The sequence below is a fragment of the Palaemon carinicauda genome, chromosome 27 (genome assembly GCF_036898095.1).
Source record: "Palaemon carinicauda isolate YSFRI2023 chromosome 27, ASM3689809v2, whole genome shotgun sequence".
Taxonomy (NCBI): Eukaryota; Metazoa; Arthropoda; class Malacostraca; order Decapoda; family Palaemonidae; genus Palaemon; species Palaemon carinicauda.
In genome coordinates, this window is record NC_090751.1 from 24,321,752 (window position 1) to 24,344,213 (window position 22,462).

At 42.1% G+C, this 22,462-nt stretch overlaps 1 protein-coding gene across 4 annotated transcripts in view; it reads left to right on the forward strand.

Annotated features, from left to right (window-relative positions):
- The window catches only part of LOC137620608 (E3 ubiquitin-protein ligase TRAIP-like), a 112,606-nt gene that overhangs the window by 21,510 nt on the left and 68,634 nt on the right, over window positions 1-22,462 (forward strand). For all 4 annotated transcript variants that reach the window (XM_068350886.1, XM_068350883.1, XM_068350884.1 and 1 more), the window contains exons 4-9: window positions 4,966-5,048; window positions 5,336-5,494; window positions 5,993-6,106; window positions 6,920-7,031; window positions 8,721-8,838; window positions 10,221-10,336. In XM_068350886.1, coding sequence (XP_068206987.1) covers window positions 4,966-5,048; window positions 5,336-5,494; window positions 5,993-6,106; window positions 6,920-7,031; window positions 8,721-8,838; window positions 10,221-10,336 — 702 coding nt within the window. The remainder of the gene's footprint in view (window positions 1-4,965; window positions 5,049-5,335; window positions 5,495-5,992; window positions 6,107-6,919; window positions 7,032-8,720; window positions 8,839-10,220; window positions 10,337-22,462) is intronic.

Genomic DNA, 22,462 nt, shown 5'->3' on the forward strand with positions numbered 1-22,462 from the left:
TTGCCCATTGCTGTACAGCCTTCAGCCGCCATTACAAAAAGTAATACAAACCTCTCTCAGGCCATGTCCTTGCCTGATCTGATGGAGGTTCCACTTAAGACTAACTTACCTGATGCACCTGTTGTGGGAAAGGTGCAAAAACCTCGAATCCCACCATCTATTAATCGCAAAAGAGAGAGACCTCCATCTCTCTCTCCACCCTCCATTAGAAACGTTAAGGTTATGACATCAAATAAATTTGATGTTTTGTCTGTTGATGTTTCTAATGAACCAGAAGATGGACTGAATAAATCAGAAATTCAAGTTGAGGTCCACCATCCACCTCAACAAATAGATAAAAAGAATACAAAGAAAATCACCAACGTTAAACCCAACATAACAAGACCACCTCTGAAGAAACCTACTGGTAATAATGTTACATTAAAAACTGCTAATGGGAAGACCTCATCCAAGATGTCTTCCAGAAATAATCCATAGTTTTCTCCTCCATTTTGCAATGGAACTGTCAGGGTTTGAGGGCGAAATATGAAGAACTTAAGCTCCTAATTCATGAGCATTCCCCCATAATTGTATGTCTACAGGAAAGTATGCTTGATTCTAACACTCCTAGTCCTCGAGAGTATGTTAGCTATAGAACACCATATAATCAACAAGCAGGGAGCCATGGCGGAAGTCTCATGTACATTCGTCGAGATGTTCCCCAAATACCCATGTCTATACGTACAACCCTGCAGGCAGTTGTTGTACAAATTGATATAGGGAGAAAATATACAATATGCTCTCTGTACTTACCTCCAAATGATAATATTTTATATGATGATTTAGCAGAGGTCATTCAACAACTCCCTCAACCTTTTCTCTTACTGGGAGATATGAATGGTAGACATCCTTTATGGGGTGATGTTTTGGCCAACACAAGGGGCAATATTATCTCATCAATTGTGGAGAATGAGGATGTGGGACTCCTTAATACAGGAGAGCCCACACACTTCCATGTTCAGACAGGTACTTTGTCATGCATTGACCTTTCAATTGCAAGCTCTAACTGCCTTCTTGATTTTGATTGGAGGACATTAGATGATTGGCATACTAGTGATCATGCACCAATCATTATAAACACCAACAAGGGTCCGCCTTTGCAAAGATCGCCACGTTGGAATCTAGACAAGGCAGACTGGGTTAAATTTTGTGAGCTAAGTGAAATCGAAGGGAGAGCAGAACAGTTTGAAAGTGTTGATGATGCCATAGACCTACTGAATGGAACTCTTCATACAGCAGGAGTCAATTCAATTCCCAAAACAACAGGGTTATTCAAACGACGACCAGTCCCGTGGTGGTCTTCAGAACTAACTGCACTCCACAGAGCCACAAGAAGATCTCTAACACGATTGCGTAGACGCAGAACTGATGAGAATTTAATAATGTACAAGAAATGTAGAGCACAGTTCCGTCGTGCCATGAAAGAAGCAAGGCGCCAGTCATGGATGTCTTTTGTTTCCTCTATTAACAGTAGAACACCACCATCTTCTGTGTGGAGGAAAGTAAAAAAGATAGCTGGCAAATTCACCCCCAACCCACCACCAGTGTTGAAGGTGAATGGCCAGTATGTAACTGAAGCAAATGAAGTTAGCAATGCCCTGGCTAATCATTTTTCAAATGTATCCAGCAAGTGTGAAGGAGCCCCTGGTCACCAGTATAGGAGCACTGAAGAAAAGAAAATTTTAAATTTTGCAACAAGAAGGGAAGAGTCGTATAATTCTCCTTTCACTGAAAGAGAATTCGATTCCGCACTTGCTCATTGCAACGATACAGCCCCTGGACCCGATGGAATTCCATATGCAATGATTAAACATGTACATTTTAATACAAAGCTATTTATTTTAAGCATTATTAATAGAATATGGCATGATCATAGCTACCCAAGTGTTTGGGAACTAGCCATTATTTTAGCCTTTTTAAAACCCGGTAAAGACAAGTTTTTAGCAGCAAACTATCGTCCTATTGCATTGACATCTTGTTTATGTAAAATCATGGAGAAGATGGTCAATGCAAGGCTGATATGGTACCTTGAAAAGAAAGGTATTTTATCACCGATTCAATGTGGATTCCGAAAAATGCACTCAACGACTGATGTGTTGATACGACTTGAGTCATCTATTTGTGAAGCCTTTGCTTCCAAACAGCACCATGTTACAGTATTTTTTGACCTTGAAAAGGCATATGATACCACATGGAGATATGGTATTCTTAAAACCATTCATGAATTGGGATTGAGAGGAGAGCTGCCACTATTTATTCAGGCATTTCTTTCACGTAGAGCTTTTCAAGTGAGAGTGGGGGAAACTCTATCAGAGAGTAAGTGCCAGGAAGAAGGAGTTCCTCAGGGTAGTGTGCTGAGTGTAACCCTTTTTGCACTAGCAATTAATGGGATATCCTCAGCCATTCCCCAGGATGTTCTCTCAACATTATTTGTGGATGATCTCTCAATATCATTTGCTGGCACTAGAATGGCAATGGTTGAGAGAAAAATCCAACTCTCTATTGATAAAATTATCCAGTGGGGTGACATGAATGGATTTAAGTTCTCGACAAGTAAAACTACCATTGTCCATTTTTGTCGTATCCGGGGAGTACATCCAGACCCGGATATATACATTAAAGGTCAACGGATACCATGTGTATCGGAAACCAAATTTTTAGGTTTGATATTTGACTGTAGACTTACATGGGTTTCTCACCTAAAAGCGCTAAAAGCTAAATGTGTTGAAGCTCTGAATATCTTAAAAGTATTGTCCCATACATCATGGGGGGCAGACCGCAATACTATTTTAAAATTATACAAGGCCTTGATTTTTTCCAAAATTAGTTATGGTTGTGAGGTATATTCTTCAGCCACCCCAAGCCGGTTAAAAATATTAGACTCGATACATCATGCAGGTATTAGATTATCTACTGGAGCTTTTAAAACCTCGCCTATCCCAAGTCTCCTTGTTGATGCTGGAGAGTTACCTCTAGACCTTTACCGAATGTCTTCCATTCTTCGGTATTGGTTTAGATTGCAAAGACTCCCTAGCTCTCTAGCCTTTCAGACTGCAAGCCTTGTAAGACACGCATCATACTTTGAGTTGCACCCAAAATCTCCTCAACCTTATGGCTTTCGGGTGAAACGATTTTTAAGTAGTCTGGATATAATTAGAAATAAGGTACTTCCATTCAAGGTATCATCAACACCTCCATGGAAATTACCTGACATATCATTTTGTAAATACTTTATTGGAGTTAAGAAGAATATGACTGACTTAGAATCCAGGTCTCTTTTTATGGAACATGTCGAAGAACATAGGGGATCGACTTTTATATATACTGATGGCTCCAAATCTGATGCTGGCGTTGGATTTGGAGTACATAGTAATGATTTTAATTGTAGAGGTGCACTTCCTCTAACAGCTTCCATATTTACTGCCGAACTGTATGGCATATTAACCGCTATTGAGAAAATAGCTTTGGAAAAGGAGGGTAATTTTACAGTTTTTAGTGATGCAAGGAGTGTTCTTCAAGCTTTAGAAGTTTTTAATTCTAGTAACCCTCTAGTTTTAAAGATTTTAGAATGGCTTTTTATTATTGGACGGAAAGGTATAACTGTTCGATTTTGTTGGGTTCCAGCACATGTAGGTGTGTCTGGGAATGAGAAGGCAGATTTACTGGCGAAGAATGCGGCATCCGAGTTGTTACCAAGGAGGTATCCCATTCCATGTAACGATCTCCTACCTTACATCAAGAAATTGGTTTGTGATAAATGGCAACAGCACTGGGACAGTCAAGACGGCAATAAAATGAGGGAAGTAACAAATATCATATCACCTTGGAGGTATAACATGATTCCCCGAAAATGGGAGACGACTCTTTGTCGTCTCCGTATTGGTCACACACGGTTGACACACGAGTTTCTGCTGAAGGGCCAACACCAACCGTATTGCGAGGACTGCTTAGTACCTTTAACAGTGAGGCATTTGTTGACCGAATGCCCTAATTTTACTAACTTGAGAAATAGATATCTGTTTGAGGCTCAAGGTGAGGATGGCAGGTTTATCCTTGCCAAGATTCTTGGACATGATGTGTCTTACTATGCGAGCGGAATTTTTAGATTTATTTCAGAAGCAGGTCTTCTGAAAACTATTTAACTATTTTAATGACTTCTTAATTTTTATGGTTTTAATCGAATTCTCTTTTAATTTTCATATACAGTAAATGGTATCGGCGTCAATGACCTTAGATGTCAGGATGCCAGAAAACTTTCAATCAATCAATCAATCCTCCGGTGCCTTGGATGACCACGGAGGTAGCAGCAGTAGGGGATTCAGCATTATGAAGCTTCATCTGTAGTGGATAATGTGGGAGGTTGGGCTGTGCCACCCTAGCAGTACCAGCCGAACTTGGTTGAGTCCCTTGTCAGGCTGGGAGGAACGCAGAGAGGAGACGTCCCCTTTTGTGTTTCATATAAAGAAAAAATATGAAAATTTATAGTACCTAATAGGGAGGAAATATACCGTAGATTTTTTGTGTCTACTTCATCATTTTTCAGCTTGGAATGTAACACCTGCGATAGCTAAGTGATTACAGTGCTTTGTGTGTGTATATATATATATATATATATATATATAGATATAGATATAGATATAGATATAGATATAGATATAGATATAGATATAGATATAGATATAGATATAGATATAGATATAGATATACATATACATATACATATACATATACATATACATATACACATATATACATATATACATATATACATATATACATATATACATATATACATATATACATATATACATATATACATATATACATATATACATATATACATATATACATATATACTATATATATATATATATATCCTCTTCACCTTCCTCTGGTCTCATAGTGATTTCTTTTTCTTTTTTTCAGTTCCAGGTTCGTCTTAAAGATGCAGAAGTATTAAAAGTTTCAGAATCAAATGCAGAATTAAAAAAACAGAATAAAGGCCTTAGGTAATGATTTATTTAATCTTTCGTAGTTTAATATTTAATTCTATGATATCTTAAGACCTTTTAGGAAAGCTTTATGTCTAATGCTCACACAAGGGTTGTATTGATTTGTCAAGAATGGCTAGAAATAATTCATTATTTGCTTGTATAATAATGTGTATTTAGGTACTTATGAATCTACTACAGTATAAGAATATGTTGTGAATTACATGATTGATAAGAAAATTCTACTTTAAGATGTAAGGTATCTCTATTTGTCTTAATGATTGTGGATTTTACGTTAATTTTAGGGAAGAATGCAAAACCCTTGCCAAACAAATAGGTGATAAAGAGAGTACAAACTTGGCACTGAAGAGTCAGTTGAAGTTTATGGAGCAGTACAAGTCTGAGGCTGAGAAAGCCAAGCAGGATGCAAAAATCCTTCGTTCCCAACTTCATCAGTATCAAAAGTACGTATTTGATAGAGATTTCTTTGACATTTACAGAAATTCACTCTTAATAGGAGAAGCGCATCCTTATTTAAATAGAACTTCATATTTTCAAGTTATTCAGTTGATTTTTGTTCAACCATTTGTTTAAAGTTATTTATATATATATATATATATATATATATATATATATATATATATATATATATATATATATATATATATATATATATATATATATATATATATATATATATATATATATATATATATATATATATATATATATATATATATATATATATATATAGAATATTATATAGTTTAATGTAAGTGTTTAATTCTAGATATTATTGACCTAAGATTTTTTTTCCTTTTCCTTCTATTATTTCATATTATTATTGGAGTATATTATGTAATGGGAAATTTATACAGTTTAAAAGCTTGAAGTTATGAAGCAGGAAATCAGTAAGAACTGCAGTAATGTTATAGTTTCAATATTTTTTTTTTTACATCCAGTGTTGGGTTGATCGTATCGGGAACAACCAAAGACGTGGAAGACATGCTGTCGTCATATAGTGAAAGTTCCGAGAGTGTCAGATCACTAGCAACATTTTGTGCACTTCTCAAAAAGTAAGTAAACTAGTTAAGGAAAGCAGAAGTTTGTGAAAGTATGTGCTGTGCAATATGTCGTGATGTACTGTACAGTATTACAAATTTGTAATTCCTATACTGTTGTATTTTAATGACCCCCCCTCAAAATTCCATAGCTAAAAGTTTTTGAAGCACAAGTTTCTTGACAGCCATTAAAGAGAAAGATAAAGCTTTTGAAAAAATAAAAAACATAGTCTCTATGTCACTATCTGTTTGGCACCACCATTTAGATTATATCTTTTTGTTGCATGCATTTGAAAAAGTGAGTGTGGGAGTCCAATCTTTCAAGAGTTAAAGCTAATTTTGGGTGTGTCCCAAGGTTTTAGATGGTTTATTACTAGGGCTATTTTTTATTATGGCTCACGTATGTCTAAATCTTTTAGAATGTGTTCAACTCCCATGTTGATCCACAATATAAGAGCTCTTCATGTTGAGTTAAATGTTGTTCTCCCAGTGATAGATGCAATGAGTGTGAGAGTCTTATTAAGTTTCAGATATGTTAATGTAATATGTTTATGTGTATATCTACTCATATATGCGGTATCAGCTTGAAATGTATAGAGAGGGAAGTCAAGTGGAAGATAAAAAAGGATGCAAAGAGTGCCACTAGTTTAGTACAGTATCTAATGCTCTAGAGTATAGGTTTTCAAGTTTCAATTTAATTTATGGATATTATTATTTAAAAACCATAGTAATATACTGTAATTAGATGTTCGCAAGGTGTATCAAATTACAGCCATACATTTAATTACCCTGTAATATTAATTTCCTGTCCTTTTTTTTTTTTTGCAGAGAATTGAACAAATCATCCGAGGACAAGAATAGATTTAGAGATGAGGTTTCTGCTCTGCGATCAAAAGTAAAAGAACTGAAACAGATGTATTCTAGCGTTGCGAACTCTCTGGTAAGTTTTTTTTTTTTTTTTTTAAGTCTGTCAAATGAACATTTATGTGATGGCTGAAAATATTATTTAATACATTTCTCAGCCTGCTTAGAGGTTGAATTACTTTGTGCTTATTCAAGCTATTTAAACAGTTCTTCCTGTTGTTTATTTTATTTCACAGTCATTTATGAAAAAAATTTAGTGATTTTCTTTATTTTAGCATAAAGGAATGTATTTCAGTGTAACAACAACATCTATTCATTTTTTGTCACATATTTTAAAGCTTATGTTAAGTTATATTTATTTTTGAAATGTATTTACCCTTTTGTCAAAAGTATATTTCAGTTTATCATGTTATCTTAATCCTAGTTGTGTTTGTTTCAAAGTCATCAAGTCCCTGCAACAAATGATTGCCAGTAGCATGGAAAGTATGTTGATAAAAATTGCGGCAGCGCCTTAAAGAATTAGGTAACTTTTTTCCTTCAGAGAAATGAAAACAGATTAAAAAAATATTTTCAGTTAAGAGAAGACCTCTAAGGTTGGGAAAGAAGACGCATATAGTAAATCATTACAGATATCATCTTGGCAGTCATCATTAACTAATATAAAGGATTCATCCTCACCATTCTACTCTATCTAATTTGCAAACCTTGATAAAATTTTCGTTGCAGAAGATGACATGCCCTTTAAGAAGGTATCCTTTGCCACTTGAGTAAAAATAAGCCTTACCATTCACGTGTTTGATATTTGCAAGTTTTATTGTTCGTGGGAAGCACCTGGAATTCTAGCCTCTAAAGCAAAATTTGTCAGGATTTATTCACAATTATATAACATTAAGTGCAGAATAATATTTGATAAAAAATATAAACTGCCATTACAGTAGTGTACGTATTTAACAAGTGTTTTAAAATTCAATCGTATAACAGTTTCAATCTCAAGTAATTATATAATTGCAAATGCCTCTTAATTGACAAGACAAAAAGAGTATTGAGGTATGTAAGAAAATATACAGGACAGCATACTGTACTTGGTTACATAACAGGGAGAATAAGTTGAGACTGATACTGTTATATATATGAATTGTCAAACCTTTCTCTGATCGTATTGGCTTTTTGTATTTTCAATTTTTTCTTATATGATTATGAATGCACTCCAGTACTTGGTGTTATATAACTATGAATACTATTACTTTTGTTTCTCAAGGCTGAGGTACACAAGTTTCTTTTCTGGTTACATAAGGAAGTAAGAGGTGTGTACGTTTCATTAAGGTTGCATCCATAATTTGCGGTTTTCAACATTCGCCTGTGTGTCTGTTAAATAATTCCCTATCACTAGTAAGATCTGATTGTAGTTCCCAAAACATAGAGATGTTAATCACGTCGCGACCAGAAACTTACTGGAGGTCGAGACCTGGGCGAGCACGCTCTCTGACCTTGGGTCACCTCATGGCGCGTATTCCTCCGCCAGAGGTACCCACTAAAGAAAATGGAGATAGGGGAAATTACACAAAATTCTGGTCGGTTGGGAGGAGATCCCAGATACTCCCAAGAAAGTAGTTTGAGGTAAGTACTGTTAGGAAAAATTCAAATTACTTAAAATTTGTGATTTTGTGTTCATTCCCTCCAGTGAAGGAAACAGCACTTTCTAGAATGATTTGTATGGTAAAAATTCTTTTCTATTATGGTAACATTTTTAATTTTTGTTATCCAGAGTAAAACCGAACAAGTAAACAAGTTAATGCAGGAAGATGCGATTTCACTGGAAAAGGAGAATAAAAGCTTAAAGAAGAAAGTTGATGCCCTACAGAAGGCCATTGCATCACCATCAGGTATGGTATTAGTAGTTTATATTCACCTATTTGTTCAAATAATTCATGGTATTGCTCTGAACAAAAACTGGTTTACTATCATCATCTCCTCCTATGCCTATTGATGCAAAGGACCTCAGTTATATTTTGCCAGTCGTCTCTATCTTGAGCTTTTAAATCAATATTTCTCCATTCTTTATCTCCTACTTCATAGTCCTCACCCATGTAAGTCTGGGACTTCCAACTCTTCTAGTGCCTTGTGGAGCCCAGTTGAAAGTTTGGTGAACTAATCTCTCTTGGGGAGTGCAAAGAGTATACCCAAACCATCTCCATATACCCATCACCATGATCTCGTTCACATATGGCACTTGAGTAATCTCTCTTATAGTTTCATTTCTAATCCTGTCATGCCATTTAACTCTCAATATTCTTCTGAGGGCTTTGTTTCAAATCTACTAAATCTGTTGGAGATTGTTTCATTGTCATACCGAGACTCGTGTCCACGCAGTAAAACAGATCTCACTAAACAGATATATACTGCAGCCTAATTTTTATTTGTAATTTCAGGTGATTTGATTTCCAAATTTTATTTAACGTAGCCATTGTCTGATTTGATTTTTTCAATCTTTTATTAAATTCAAATTCTAAAGACCCTGGATTGGAGATCATAGTTTCTAAATATTTAAATGATTCTACCTCATTAATCCTTATCCTTCCTATGATATTTCATCTTCATTGCATATTCCATTCTCATCATCTCTGGTTTACTATAGGAATTTGAATTGATGCAATCTGTGGATAGCTGGGGTTCACTTTATAAATTAATCCTCCTGCCTTTGATCCCTCACAGTCTAACAATTACTCCTGATTGCTTAGCTTAATCCTTTGATAGAAAAATCTACTATATTCAGAAATGTCACAAATTTATTATTATTTTTTTCGCCTTATTTTCTCTTATGGGTAAAAATTACCTCTCACTATAGAAATAGCAGTAATGTAAGGTGGCTTATAGTTGTCTTGAATATGGTATGGATAGGTGGCATGTTTTTTTTACCTGTTGAGCTGTATTGCAGTACTTTATAAGTTTATTTTACTCATTCCTTATTTTATGTCTTTTTGTACTTTAAGTGCAAGAAACACTAATGGTCACATGTGTATCATACAGTAGTATCTCATTCTAAGACTTTTGTGAATGAACTATTCTTTGAATTTTCACCTGTAGAAGAAGCAGTCTTCTTTCATGAGATAGGAACTTTTTCCCCTCATAATAGTGTAGTCCAATAGGTTTTTGCCTAGCAGAAGTGTTTTTATTCCATAACCCTGGCAAGAAAATTTTTAAATTGTCATCTTTATAGAAATGCATATTAAGTTTATTTCTTAATTTGATAATTGTAATTGCACAGGTGATGTGAAAAATAGTGTCATTCAGAGGCTCATTTCTGAAAGTCCAGCTCCTGCAAAATTGAAGAGATCTCATTGCTCAAGCTCTGAGGATGAGGTCATTACACTTACACCAGAGGTAAGTACGGCAAACCCTCAAATATCTGGATTTCATGATTTGGACACCTTTTTTTTATACATATAAACAAAATGGTATTGATATTTCCAAGTTTGAAGCAATAACTACAGTATTCCATATAAGTTTTGTACTGTATGCAGATAGAAATTTTTGTTTCTAAAATTTGTTCAATAATTATAAAGTGAAATCACTTAGGTAATTTATAAAAATAGATAACTAGTAAAATGGATGTCTATTGAAAGTAGGAATCACGGTGCCTGTTTAGAGGAGATTTCAATCTTCTCTGGGAGGCAACCATTGAGAGCTCTCTCTGGGTTTGGTCATCTTGCTAGGTTAGCTCCAACCCAGGTTTCCAGTAGGCAGGTTACTGTTCCTCAAATAGCTCAGCTTTCACCCCATAGTTGAGGTTATCTGTCCACTCCACCATGGGGATTCTTTCCAAGGATCTACCATTCCTGTGATTTCCTTAATTCCCCTTGCTCCCTACTCGTCCCAGCTTGGGAACCCTGCTGTATCTAGACTCCATGGTTTTCAGGTTCAGTGGAAAACTTAAGGGGGTTGGAAACTCCTGACTCTAGTCTTCTGATTTCGATGACAAGGGAAGAGTTGGTGGGGGCGGTTGCTTCTATGGATGTTGGGGAGCGGACCTAGTAGGAAACCCTTGCCAATCTGGCGGGGGATGTGCATTTTGGCCTGATTCGAATATGTTTTGATGCAGAGGCTTTGAACTTCTTACAAATTCTCAATTGCATCATCAGATTAAGGAAGCATCCCTTAGGACAGGCTGCTAGCTTACCCTAAGGAATTTTTTCCTGATGACACACAAACAAGACTGATCTTAAAAGTTTGGCAGAAGCAATCTCAGAAGGGGTTTTTCTCCTTGATCAGAGTTTGCTTGGAGCTTTTATGGTTGGGGTGACTGTGCACAAAAAGGTCAGGATTGGATTATAATCGATGAGGGACATGTTGGTGAAGTTTCCTTTCTAGGGCTTTACCCTAAAAAGTTTGAAGGATTCATGTAACTTAAAGGTTTGCATGAAGTCTTTCTCCCCAAGGATGGGAGGCCCAAGTGGGTAACAATCAAATGGGTGATGGTTTTCCTTCAGTTTCAGTTTTTTCTTAGGACAATAGAATTTCATACTTGACAAACATTGTTTAATGAGGTGTCTGTTATGTCCTCCCTGGTAGTCATTGCTGCTGTGGGAACCCAGATGGCCAACTCGGCATGGCAAAGATGATGTTTAAGCCCACCTTTGAAGTTTTACAGAACTTTGTCAAAGTAAAATTTAAGGTAAGGCAACGTGTGATGGCTGCTTGTAATCTAGAGAAGGTAGGAGTAGGGGAGTTCCTATATAGTGACCCTCTATGTCAGTTCTTTTTCCCCAATTAAGCTAAGGGTAAAACACTTACAGTTAATATTTCACTTCCTTAGAAGTGAATAAAAAAGCTTTGGCCCTGATTTAGTAAGAATAGAGAACCTTCCATAATTAGGTTTTGGCCGACAATAGGGGGCTAGCAACCTGCAAAGAGAACAGCACCACATACTCATCCTAAGCCTTTCCAGCCTTCAACTAAATTTCTTTGAGATCAATATAGAAAGAAACATCATGCTGCTCAGGCTGAGATCCAAATCCTGAGTACCTTAAGATTTTTCGAGGAAAAAGTGCAGCATCTAGGGGAAGCGGGGTGCTTGTCCATCTTGCTGAGGTAAAGATCCTCTGTAATGAGAGTCTTTAAGTTGGGAGTAGTCTCTGTTGTTTTCAGGAATGTTGGATCTTTTCTCGGTAGGGACAGAAGATAGTCTTAAGGGGATCTGCCGGTTTCTGACTTTTTTAACGACAGGTTGTTGATATATAGGGGGTTTGTTAAAGGATATTGTGTGGAACTTTTGGGGAATTTTTTTTTGTTCAGTGACCTTAGGTTTTGTGACGCCAGAGCTTTTTTCGGCCAAAAATGGCCATTTTCAAAATGCATCTCCTCCTTTGATTTTTGGTTTTAAGGGATGAGATTTGAACCATGTATAAAACACATATGGACCTTCGATTTAAAGCCGGGGATTTTTTATTTTTCAATTATTTTTCAAGATATGAATTTTTTTTTTTTTTATGAAATTTTCCCGGAAAAATTACAGGAAAAAATTTGCCAAAAATCAGAAACTCAAAATATTAAAAATCCCCGGATTTTTTTTAATCTACCATGTTTCCCCATATTATATATGAAATTACATTAAGATTGGTCCAATACTAAGGGAGGAGATACATTTTGAAGGTGAAAAACTTATGTTTTGATTCAAAGTTTTAGGTACATAATAGTAAAAGACTGTGTTACCATTAATTTAGTACTAACTGTATTTCAAATCTTATTTTTAATGTCTATTGCTTTAATGCAAAAGTATTATGAATAGAAATATTAATCAATTGATTATCTTTGTGCCTAAGACATATTATAAATTTGGTTTTGTAAATTGGAGCCTTCCTTCCTTCTGTAGAAATCGGTGGGCATTTTGCAGGTTCTGAAATAATTTTCCCTCTGCATTTAGGACATATCTTTTTTATTAGTGTCTCAAATCCATCCCTTGCCAAATGGATTCTCGGAATTACTTTGCATCTACAATTCGGTATTTGTGATTCAAGTAATTTTTCAAGTCTTGCTTCACTCATTATCATTTTATTTTCACTATCGTTGATAATATCAGCCTCCGATCCACTGCATTCTTCTTCTAAAATATCTTTGCCCTTTAGCAGTGATGAACGAATAGAGAGACGATTAGGGGTGGATGTGGTTGGTCTCTGGCCAGCAGTGATGTTAGCGTGCGCCATTTGCTGCGCGGCCCCTCTCTCTCTCGTTGTCGCTTCATTCCCCTCTATGGCATTAGTTTCTTGAATTCTCTGTTCTACTTCTTCGATGGCTATATCAAATTGGCGTGTCCGCATTCTAGAAGCATGAAGTGAACTCTTGCGCCTTTTAGGCATGGTGAAAAACTAAAAACACCGCAGAAAAAAAGAGAGTTCAGTCAAGGCTAGCGAGCATGAAAAAATGCGACCTTATTACGTGAAGATTTATAGGCAACTGAGCCTCATGACTCATGATGGGTGTTTTGTCTTGTCTAGTTATAACCAGAAAGGTGCCAATTAGGATATTATTGACATTATATATTTCATTTCAAAGGAAGTTTTTGTAACATATATCACAAAAACTATACCAGACTAAATAATTTGCGCTACTGGTGTTTTCTGTGTATAAAGTTATTGTTACATTTCAGGCCATAACTAGAAAAGTAAGGCGAATTTTAGCATAATACTTCGTGCACACATTCTTGAATGCTCTACGAAGCCATAGAATTTTTTTCAGCAAATCGAATATGTTTCATATTTTTTCGGTATTTTAGGCGGCCGATCCCCTTAAAAGGTCCAAACCTGTAATACAACACCAGTTTTGTTAGACCAAAACGAGTTAGTAGAGTGGATGATGGGTAAGCTAGTCAGTTAGACACTCACTTTTGACTTCTGTCAAAAGCAGTACAGACTTGTTCTTTGCTGTCTCTTCAACATTTTTATTTTTTACTCGAGTTGAATAGATGGAATGTTGTGTTGACATGCAATTGAGTATGGGTAAACCTGGTAAAAAATGGGGTAGCAGGTTTAGGTCTAAACCTGTTGTTAATGCCCATCATATGTGTTTATTTGGTTTTGGTGTAGGAGTGATTGTTTGCCACAGGCTTTCACTTCAACCACTGGTGCACAGTTTGGCACCGAAATGACGAAGTGCAGTGTCAGTTGGAATAAAGGGTGCCACCGTTCTCCCATTCCCTCCATTGGACAAACGAGATACCCTTCGATCTCCCTCCAAAAGGATAGAGTATTTCAGTTCTATAGAGTGAGAAATTGACTCATGGCATGGTGAGAGAAACCAGCTATTGGTCTTCTCACTTTTATGAGTGATGAGACATTCTCTTACAAGTGTTATCGAAAGTACAGTATGATTCTCAGTCTCTTCACAAATGATCTCTTCATAATTAATCTTGCATGATTAGTCCTATCTTGACTCCTAGGTCACTGAAGACACTCCCATCTGCTTGTGCATTTGGAACCGAGATCACCTGTTACCTTTTCTTAGCGCTTTGCCAGTCCACACGCTGGGAAGTTCTCGCTCACTCAACTGGGAACAAGAATAAATGACCTCCCAGGACTGTTCATATGAGCACAGAGATGCCCCATCGCATGTCTGTGATCAGCAGCAATGTTCTTCAGGCACAGTATTCATGCGAGGCACTTGTGCACTGTCAGGTCCTATGCTCACCACAGAGACTCAAGTACACGGTTTTTCATTCGTCTCTGGGTGCGCTATGGCCAAATGCAGTTCTGCCCAAGGGAAAATGCTACAAGGCCTCTTAGTGGCATTCCAGTTTACCTGTTGACATACTTGGGTCTGAATGTTTTGGGCCATCTTTGCATCTGTACTTCAAGTATATTACCTACAGGCCCTTTGACCCATTTCTTTGACTCCTAAGGTTGCTTCTGAGTAGTTGTGTAACACTCCCATCTCCCTCACAGGGCTTAGTATGCATCCTGTCTATGGTAATGTGTTTGGCATAAGTCTCAAGGAGAGGTAGAATGACCGGGTATTCAATCTCTCGTATTCCCCTGTCAAGGGAATGCTAAATCCACTACCATTACATGCTGGTTGGACATCTGATAATGGTGAATTACATGACAGCACCTTTTTTACATATTGTGTCTACCAGGAAACAATTCTGTCTCTCTTACCAAACATTTCTCTTAGCCGTGCCTGGTGTGGTTTGACACTGCTGACTTATCTCCCTGTTAAAGAGGTTGGTTTTCCATGTCCTAGTACTACAGTAATCCCTTGGTTATTGAAGGTATTATGTTCCAAACCCCTAACATTATAGCTGAACAAGTGCAAAGTAGTAAGCCCAAAAGTGACAATTTTTTATACAAAGAATAATTGAAATGTGAAAAATATAAAACTTAACTGCCCTCAGAAACCAGTGGCATAGAGGAGTCCGCGATGTAGAGTTAATTGTGATATATGTAGAAATCCACAAGTTCTGAGTGAGCGATAGGTCAACGGCGATATGTCAAGGGATTTATTTGCTTCCTTTTAAACCAGTACTGGCTGAGGCCCTAACAACTTTTATATCCCTGTGGTTAGCTGTTGGGAGGTTTTTAAAGCTACCTTACTCCTGTATGGGGCCAAGAAGGAGTACAAATACAGGGAGGAAATTAACTTTTATTTGTTCCGTAACCGAAATACAAACCACCCTATTTACATAAGGCATTACTTTCGGCGTAGCTGAAATGACTAGCCATTAGAATTTTAACGAGGGTTAACTACCCCCGCGCTAGTTAGCGGGGGTAGGGGAAGGGGTAGTTAGCTACCCCTCCCCCCCCACACAGGTGAGTTGACTCACTTCTCTTTTGCGTAGACGTGTCTCTTGTCCTCGTATATTGACAGCTTTAATTTGTTTTCTTTTTCTTTTCAGTGTGTTTGGAAGTTGGCCTCGTCCTTTTGTTACAATGTGCAAGTGTCCTGGACTTCCCGATCGCCCTTGTGGGACCTTCATGTCTGCAGAGGATACTGATCCTCACACCCTTTGTCCGCAATGCCGAGGTCAACGGTATGATAAGGTATTGACTTGTTGTGAGTGCAGGGAGTGGTCTGCCTCCCAGTGGGAGAAGTTCGGCCGTCGGCGTAAGAAGTCCAAGAGAGACCTTTCTCCTTCAAGGGCAACCTTGAAGAAGTAAGGCTCTAAGGACTCTTCTTCTGCCGCCCGAACCTCCTCCGAAGCTCCCACTCGGTCGGTCTCTCGTGAGAGGCCTTCGAGTGGTAGCGCAGGCCCTAGTTGTGTTTCCCAACCTCGGGGTGTGGGAGAGGGCGTTGCCTCCCATAGCAAGGCAGTTCCCTCTCCTCCTCCGTGGGAGGATCTTATTAATTTTATTGAATATGATGCAACGGTGTCCAACAATGATTTGTTTCAGCTTTGGGCTTCCTTGGGGCTTAAGGGCTTGCCCTCCAAGGAAGCCCTGTTTGACTTGATCCAGTTGGGAGCAGCAGTCAAACAGTCACCGGTAATGCCTGAAGTTATTCCTTCAGACATTGTCGACACTGTCTTGGCAGAGGCTTCCAACGGGTCTCGTCAAACCTCTGTTGTTGCCGTCGCGGGCGTTGCTGAAGGCTCTCTTTCCCCCTCTGAACATCTTTCGGGGGGCAAGGTTAGTCCAACGGTCTCTCCTGCAGGTGCGTCTCCCCCTCAGGGGAGCACACTAACAGAGACTCCTCTTCGGAGGACGGATGACCCCGACACCCTTCCTCAAGGTCGACTGCGCCGCAAGGCTCGTCGTCCTCTTCGAAGCAGAGGCCTTCCTTCTCCATACAAGGGAGTTAGGAGGCGCCTCTTTTGGTCTTCCTCGCCGTCTCCTTCCCCTGCAAAGGGGCCTCTTCGTCGGGAGCAGACCGTCTCAGCTCCGTCCTTGGACCTCTCCGGGGATCGTTCACGATCTCCCTCCCCTGCAAGACCTTCTAGACCTTCTGACATGCCTTCACCCTTCTTGGCTGACGACGCGCTGTGGGCGCTTTATCACCCCGTCTTCCGACGGTCATCGGTCCCTCCGGGGCAAAGGGACTCTTCTCATTGTGTGGGAGAGTCCCTTGCACGTCAGGTTCCCTCTGTTCGTGCAACTGCGCGCAGTAGCGCCCACGCGCCCTGCTGAATCTTTGGATTCAACGTGCCATCGTTCTCCTGCTCGTCAGTGTTCTCCTCATCCTCTTCACTCTCCTGCTTGCCAGCGCTCTCCTGTGCGCCAGCGATCTCCTAGCCTTCCTACTCTTCAGCGCTCTCCTGCTCGCCAGCGCTCACCTGCTGTGCAGCAGCACAGTGAGGTTTCTGATGTGCGCTCAACAAGCCATCAGTCTCCTGCTCGCCAACACGCACCTGCGCGCACCGTTCCTGTATCACGCTCAGTTCCTGATTTGTGCCCTGCGTGCCAACGCTCGCCATTGCGCCATAGTCCTAAGGACCTGGACTCGGGCAAGGAGTTTCCTCCTTCGCCTGTTCTTCACGCGCACCCCCCTGCGCGCCCTTCTAGAGATCTTGCGCGCCTGCGCACCCACATCTCACCAACGCGTCATCTTTCTCCTGCGCGCCCGCGCGATCCTTCGCCTACGCGCAAGCGTTTGCCAACGCGTTCTCCCTTTGGATCGGCCCAGGTCTCCCACGCATTTGCGCGTGAGACCTCCTGTGCGCAGTCGGTCGCCTTTGCGCGCTGCGCCAACGCGCCATCAATCGCCTACGCGCCAACACTTGCCGACGAGTCAGCACTCGCCAGCGTTCGCTGACGCGCCGTCACTCACCTTTGAATTGCCAGCGATCTCCCTTAACACAACACGCGTTTTCTCCTGCACGCCAACGCGCCGCTTCACCAACGTGCCAACGCGCATTAACTCGCCAGCTCGCCAACGCGCCCCCTCGCCCACGCATGTACACCCACACGCGATCGCTTGCCCACACGTCATCTGTTGCCTTCATGCGACCTTTCTAACGCTTCGCGCGAACAGCGCGACAGGCTTGCTCGCCGTGACACAACGCGTTGTTCTTGCTAGGGCGCGTACATCGGGATCGCCGTCGGAATCGCCACCGCGCAAGCGGAGAGCTCATTAGGATCGGGAAGAAGAATCATCGGAGAGGTCCTCGCATCTTTCTTTTAAGGCAGGCCCTGTTGTGTCCACTCCGAAGGGTCAGGAGATCCCCTTCCCTTCCGCGGGGATAACTGTCACTGCGTCAGTTTATCGTCAGTCTTGGTTTCAGCGCCTGATGAAAGCGGTGGTGCAGGCGGTTAAGCCTGCCCTCGCCGATTTGGGCTGAAACCAACGACTGAATCATCCCCGAGGAAGAGAAGGAGAGGAGTGGACTTCGTGGAGACTTCTCCCAGGGTTAAGCTGACTCCTAAGAGGTTCAGCAGGAAAGCACCACCCCCATCGCCTTCGCCTTCTCCGTCTCCCGTGGACGAGTTTTTCCCGTCCGCTGAAGAACCCGTCGAGGAAGGAGTCTCTCCCACGGCACCATTGGGAGCAACTCCTCCTCGAAGGGGAGAATCGTCTCGTTTGGAAGGTGCTTCCCAAACCTCTTTATTAGAGTCCTTATGTGTCCCTCCTAGGAGGGAATCTAAGAATTCTAAGACGATCCCCAAATCGTCTTCCAGACATCAGGAGTCATCGAAACCCAGGGATAACGTCCACGTGTCTCCCCAAGAACAGCCTTTGGGGACGGGAGACTTAGTTGCCAGTCCGCAAGGAGGAGAGCAGCATGAGTCCGAGCATGCCTTTTGGCAAGTCCTGGCCTTGATGAGGCGTCTCAACAGGTTCGAGGACCCTGAGACCACCCCTCGTGAAGGAAAGGATACGGTGCTAGACCAAGTCTACGGCACCCAAAAACCCCAAAGGGCCAGTGCAGCTTTGCCTTGGTCTCAAGGGGTTAGGGCAACCAGAGACAAAGTTGAAGCCCAGCTCGCCGACCTCGCCTCCTTCAGTCGTTCTACTGCTGGGTACAAACTCCTCTCTCCTCCTCGTTTACATCAGAGGAGGTATTTTGACATCATGGGGGAATCCAGTTTCGCTCTTCCCCTCCACCACTCGGTGGAAGAGCTCGCCAAGGGAACTTCTCTTGAGAAGATCTCCGCCCGGCAGGTGACACTTTCGGCATCAGAGATCCTGAGCCAAGAGAAAGTCGCGAAGTGTGCCATGCAGGCCACTTCGTGGCTGGATGTTTGGCTGGGATCTCTGGGCATTCTATTGTGCTCCGAGGATTTGTCCAAAGAGAGCAATAGGAAGGCCCTCGAGACCTTCCTCCTCTCGGGAACTCGTTCGATCGAGTTTCTGGCCCATCAGGTTACTAACCCATGGGCCAACTCGATCCTTATACGTCGGGACGCAGTTTCTGAGAGGTTCCATCCGAAGGTCCCCGCCGTAGATGTCTGCAGGCTCAGACACTCTTCCATCCTTGGGAGGGATCTGTTTGAGCCCAAGGATATAGAACGCACAGCTGAGAGGTGGAGGAAATCCAACCAGGATTCTCTCCTCCAAAGGGCCCTGTCATCTCAGCCCTACAAACCTCCAGCTCCTCAACCACTGAAACAGCCTCGCAAGTCATCGAAACAGGCACTGGCAGCTAAGGCAAAGGTGTCTAAACCACAGCCCTTTCCAGTCAAGGACAGGAGGGGCGGGAAGTCCTCCTGGGGAGGGAAAAATCCTAGAGGGAGCGGCAGAGGCCGCAAACGCTAGGATTGGCAATCCCCCTGCGTGTCTACCTGTGGGGGGGATGCCTTCAAAGTTGCGTGCACAGGTGGCAGCAACTCGGGGCCGATTCCTGGACGATCTCTGTGATCGGCCAAGGATATCGCGTCCCATTCACAACATCTCCACCTCCCCTGACAACGAGTCCAGTGGCATTGAACTATACGATGGGATCAACAAAGGGGTTAGCCCTCTGGGCAGAAGTCGAGACCATGCTCAAGAAGGATGCTTTCCAGGAGGTCGACGACGGGTCCCCAGGCTTCTTCAGTCGACTCTTTCTTGTAAAAAAGGCGTCTGGAGGCTGGAGACCGGTCATCGACCTCTTAGCCCTGAACAAGTTTGTAAAGCAAACTTCGTTCACGATGGAGACAGCAGACACGGTCAGACTTGCAGTGAGACCGCAAGACTTCATGTGCACACTGGATCTAAAGGACGCGTACTTCCAGATCCCAATCCATCCGTCTTCCAGGAAGTACCTAGGATTCTACGTAGACGACAAGAGCTACCAGTTCAAGGTGCTGTGTTTCGGTCTCTCCACAGCTCCTCAGGTGTTCACCAGAGTGTTCACACTGATTTCGGTCTGGGCTCACAGGAATGGCATCCGTCTCCTTCGTTATCTGGACGACTGGCTAATCCTGGCAGGCTCGGAGTCAACCCTTCTTCGACACCGAGACAGACTTCTGGAGGTTTGCCAGGATCTGGGGATCATGGTAAATCTCGAGAAGTCCTCTCTGTGCCCCTCCCAGAAACTGGCATACCTAGGTATGAAATTAGACACCATTCTCCACAAAGCCTTTCCATCAGACGACAGGATAGCAAGGCTGAGGAAGGTCGCAGAACCCTTCTTCAGGCAAGAAGAGCTTCCGGCCCAATCATGGTTACGTCTCCTAGGTCACCTTGCCTCCCTGGCCCGCCTAGTTCCAAACAGCCACCTAAGGATGAGATCCCTGCAATGGCGGCTCAAGTCCCGGTTGAATCAGGGTATCAATTCCCTGGACTCCTTGGTTGCCATAAAACCATCGGAACAGGCGGAAGTTCGGTGGTGGCTGGACGACAAAAACCATGTTCTGAACTAAAGGACCTCAGGCCTTTGGTCAGAATCAGAAAAGTACCTTCACATCAATCTGCTAGAAATGAAGGCCGTTTTTCTGGCTCTTAACAGTTCCAAAAGACCCTGGCAGGTCACTCCGTGGTGGTGATGAGCGACAACACCACGGTAGTGGCTTATATCAACAAGCAGGGAGGTACTTTTTCACGTCAGCTATCCCATCTTGTAGTAGAGATTCTGAGGTGGTCCGAAGTCCACTCGATAACACTATCAGCTCGCTTCATTCCTGGCAAGAGGAATGTGCTCGCCGACAGTCTGAGCAGAGCTACGCAGATAGTGATTACCGAGTGGTCTTTGGATCCTCAGATAGCTAACAAAGTCCTGACTTTGTGGAGTTCTCCGACAGTAGACCTGTTCGCGACAGCCTTGAATTTCAAGCTGCCCCGGTACTGTTCTCCAGTCCCAGACCCAAAGGCTCTCTGGCAAGATGCCTTCCAACAGAGGTGGGACAACATCGCTGTCTACGCCTTCCCACCGTTCTGTCTGATGAGAAGGGTGCTCAACAAGACCAGACTTTCAGTCAATCTGTCTATGACACTAATAGCTCCGCTATGGCATCACGCGGAATGGTTCCCGGACCTTCTGCAGCTCCCGACGGAGCTCCTGAGAGAACTTCCCCCACGTCACAAACTACTCAGACAACCACATTGCAACATCTTCCACAAGGCCGTAGCCTCGCTTCGGCTTCACGCCTGGAGACTATCCAGTATCTCCTCAAGGAGAGAGGATTTTCGCAACAGGTTGCAGAGAAAATGTCTCGGCACCTATGCAAATCCTCAGCTGGAGTCTACCAGGCGAAGTGGAAAGTCTTCTGTGGTTGGTGTCGTGGGAGGGGTATCTCTCCACTTGATGCCACTATTCCAGCAATAGTGGAGTTCCTCGTGTATTTACGGGAGGAAATGCGCCTTTCGGTCTCGGCAGTGAAAGGCTATCGCTCAGCCTTAAGTGTGGCCTTTAGGCTGAAAAGAATGGACATTTCCTCTTCGTTAGAACTCTCTCTACTCATACGTAGCTACGAGCTTACCTGCCCTCAGTCGGAAGTGGGACCTCCTCCTTGGAACGTGGTTCAGGTCCTCAGAGCTCTGAAGAGACCTCCATTCGAACCATTACGCCAGGCCTCCGATCAACATCTGACTTGGAAGACGGTTTTCTTACTCGCTTTGGCTTTGGCCAAGCGAGTTAGCGAACTTCATGGTCTTTCATACGACATCACCCATTCAAGGGGATGGGGGGAGGTAACGTTCAGGTTCGTCCCTGAGTTTGTTGCAAAGACTCAGAACCCTGGAGTGCCGGACCCACGGTTAGACACCTTCAGGGTCGAGAGTCTCCGTTCTGTAACAAGTGATCCAGACCATCTGCTACTATGCCCAGTAAGGAGTCTGAGGCGATACTTGAAGAGAATAGCTGCAGTCCGTTCTCATGTGCGAGCATTGTTTGTTAGCACAGGGAGGACGAAGAGGAGGGTCACGAGGAATACCATCTCAGCCTGGATTTGTAGGGTCATTCATCATGCCCTGAATCCTGACCCTCCTCCGTCACATCGCCCTAGGGCTCACGACATCAGGGGCATCGCTACGTCCCTGGCCTTCAAAAAGAACTTCTCAGTGACGCAGGTACTTCAAGCTGGGGTCTGGAAGCGTCAAACGACCTTCACAGCCCACTACCTGCAGGACGTGACCCACAGGAGTCTCGATACTTTTTCTATCGGG